Below are 2,906 nucleotides of genomic sequence, written 5' to 3'. Positions count from 1 at the left end.
ACCGATGCACAAATGGTCACCTAATTTACAACAAAGGAGGCAAGAACATAAAATGGAGAAAAGACAGCCTCTTCAATAAGTGGCGCTGGGAAAACTGGACAGCTACATGTAAAAGAATGAAATTTGAACACTCCCTAACACCATACACAAAAACAAACTCAAAATGGATTAAAGACCTAAATGTAAGGCCAGACACTATAGAACTTTTAGATGAAAACATAGGCAGAACACTCTATGACGTAAATCACAGCAAGATTCTTTTTGACCCACCTCCTAGAGAAATGGAAATAAAAGCAAAAATAAACAAATGGGACCTAATGAAATTTAAAAGCTTTTGCACAGCAAAGGAAGCCATAAACAGGACAAAAAGACAACCCTCAGAATGAGAGAAAATATTTGCAAATGAAGCAACTGACAAAGGATTAATCTTCAAAATTTACAAGCAGCTCATACAGCTCAATATCAAAAAAAACAAATAACCCAATCCAAAAATGGGCAGAAGACCTAAATAGACATTTCTCCAAAGAAGATATACAGATTGCCATCAAACACATGCAAGGATGCTCAACATCACTAATCATTAGAGAAATGCAAATCAAAACTACAATGAGGTATCACCTCACACCAGTCAGAATGGCCATCATCAAAAAATCTAGAAACAATAAATGTTGGAGAGGGCATGGAGAAAAGGGAACCCTCATACACTGTTGGTGGGAATGTATTTGATACAGCCACTGTGGAGAACAGTATGGAGGTTCCTTAAAAACCTAAAAATAGAACTACCATATGACCCAGCAATCCCACTACTGGGCATATAGGCTGAGAAAACCATAATTCAAAAGGAGTCACGTACCACAATGTTCACTGCAGCACTATTTACAATAGTCAGGACATTGGAGCAACCTAAGTGTCCATCAACAGATGAATGGATAAAGAAGATGTGGCACATAGACACAATGGAATATTACTCAGCCATAAAAAAGAAACAAAATTGAGTTATTTGTATTGAGGTGGGTGGACCAAGAGTCTGTCATTCAGAGTGAAGTAAGTCAGGAAGAGAAAAACAAATACCGTATGCTAACACATATATATGGAATCTAAAAACAAAAAAACAATGGTTCTGAAGAACCTAGGGGTAGGACAGGAATAAAGATGCAGACATAGAGAGTGGACTTGTGCCCACGGGGAGGGGGAAGGGTAAGCTGGGATGAAGTGAGAGAGTGGCATGGACATATATACACTACCAAATATAAAATAGATAGCTAGTGGGAAGCAGCTGCATAGCACAGGGAGATCAGCTCGGTGCTTTGTGACCACCTAGAGGGGTGGGATAGGGGGGGTGGGAGGGAGATGCAAGAGGGAGGAGATATGGTGATATATGTATATGTATAGCTGATTCACTTTGTTATAAAGCAGAAACTAACACACCATTGTAAAGTAATTATATTCCAATAAAGATGTGAAAAAAAAAAGACATATACAGGTACAGTTGGATTTTTATTATTTTTTTTTAGTGTAATCTTTTTTATTGGGGGAAAAAAAACCCCAAACAGAAGAGTTTTCAAACCACACACAGGAGGGGCATGGGTTGGTGGAAGGGTGTCTGTCCTTCCTGCCCGGGCCCCCAGCCCATGTGGTTTTGGCAGCAATAAAGGGTGTGGGGTAATGGCCCCCAAAATAAAAATGGTGTACGTGTGTGTGGGATGGAGAGGCGTGCAAAAGCAGTGGGGAGTGGGCGGCAGGGAGGGACAGACGAGGTCAGTATTGGGAACGCCGCAGGTGGGAGGCCATTTCATAACATTTCTTGTTGATCATACCACCCTGTACACCTTCTTTGCCCATCAGCAGGACTAGCGTCTTGGCATTCAGGGCAACAATGATATTGAAGGCGGCGGCTCTGCAGGTGCTCTTGGTACGAAGATCCATGGTAAATTCCCCGTCCTGCAGCAGTGAGTCCTGGATCACAGACCATTTCTGGCCCCCAAGCGTTAGCCCATTCACGTAAAAACTTGACCGGTCTTTGCCAACCAGGGCACCAACCTCAGCTGGCGTGATGTTGACGAAGGTTTTCCCGGGGACGGCTGCCCAGACGGAGGGCAAGTCCTTATAGCCCACGATGGCCGCGTCCTGACAGGTCCCTTCTGCCATGAGGGTGTCGTTGTAGGCATTCCACCCGGCCATGGCGCTGCTACTGGGGTGCTCTCGGGGCTGCTGCTGGGGCCGCGGGCTGGGCTCGGGCTGCCTCGGGCTGGCGGGCGGGGGAAGGCGGAGAGCTTCGGGCACGCGCTGCGGTCCGGACCGCGGCTCTGCTAGCTGTGCCGCAGCCCTCGCACCGCCACTTCCTCTGCATTACTTTTGAATTGAAGGATGGTAACATCTTCATACCAATGCATTTAAAAACAACATTTTGCAGGAATACTGTATAAAATTATGGGTGTCGGCGCAGTTTAAAAGTAATTATATTTTTCTTCTTCCTAACATGTTCAAAATTGAAGGGCATTTAAAAAATTTCTTAAGCATCCATTAAATATAAGACAAATATCTGAAATAAAATACAATACTCTATACTTGGCTATTTACTCAAATCATTGGTGTTTAAGGAAATTTTTCAGCTTTTTATTGACAACTCGGAGTTGCATGCATTCTGGTAGATTGGTTTTATAAGAGAATAATTTGAATAAACATAATTTTAATAGAGCAATAAAAATGTGGTTATATAAATTGTATATTAGTTTATTACTTCATTATTGTTTTAAAAATTATTTAGTTGTTCGATTTTTTCAAGATATTTTGAACTCAGGCATTTACTGTATCTTCTTCCTGATATTTTGATAAAATACCCCCCAGACATGTAATATGAAGAAAAATTCAAATCTAAGACCTGGAATTGAAACAAAAACAAATCA

General features: G+C 41.9%; 1 protein-coding gene across 1 annotated transcript; it reads right to left on the bottom strand.

Annotated features, from left to right (window-relative positions):
• Positions 1-1,758: 1,758 nt before the first annotated feature.
• Positions 1,759-2,332, bottom strand: LOC133089608 (profilin-1-like). Its single transcript, XM_061187682.1, has one exon. The coding sequence runs from the start codon at positions 2,179-2,181 to the stop codon at positions 1,759-1,761; it is 423 nt and encodes a 140-aa protein (XP_061043665.1). The 5' UTR covers positions 2,182-2,332.
• Positions 2,333-2,906: the final 574 nt, after the last annotated feature.

Source organism: Eubalaena glacialis, chromosome 4 (genome assembly GCF_028564815.1).
Source record: "Eubalaena glacialis isolate mEubGla1 chromosome 4, mEubGla1.1.hap2.+ XY, whole genome shotgun sequence".
Taxonomy (NCBI): Eukaryota; Metazoa; Chordata; class Mammalia; order Artiodactyla; family Balaenidae; genus Eubalaena; species Eubalaena glacialis.
Note: the sequence above shows the minus strand (reverse complement) of the source record. Positions and strands in the feature narration are given on the sequence as shown.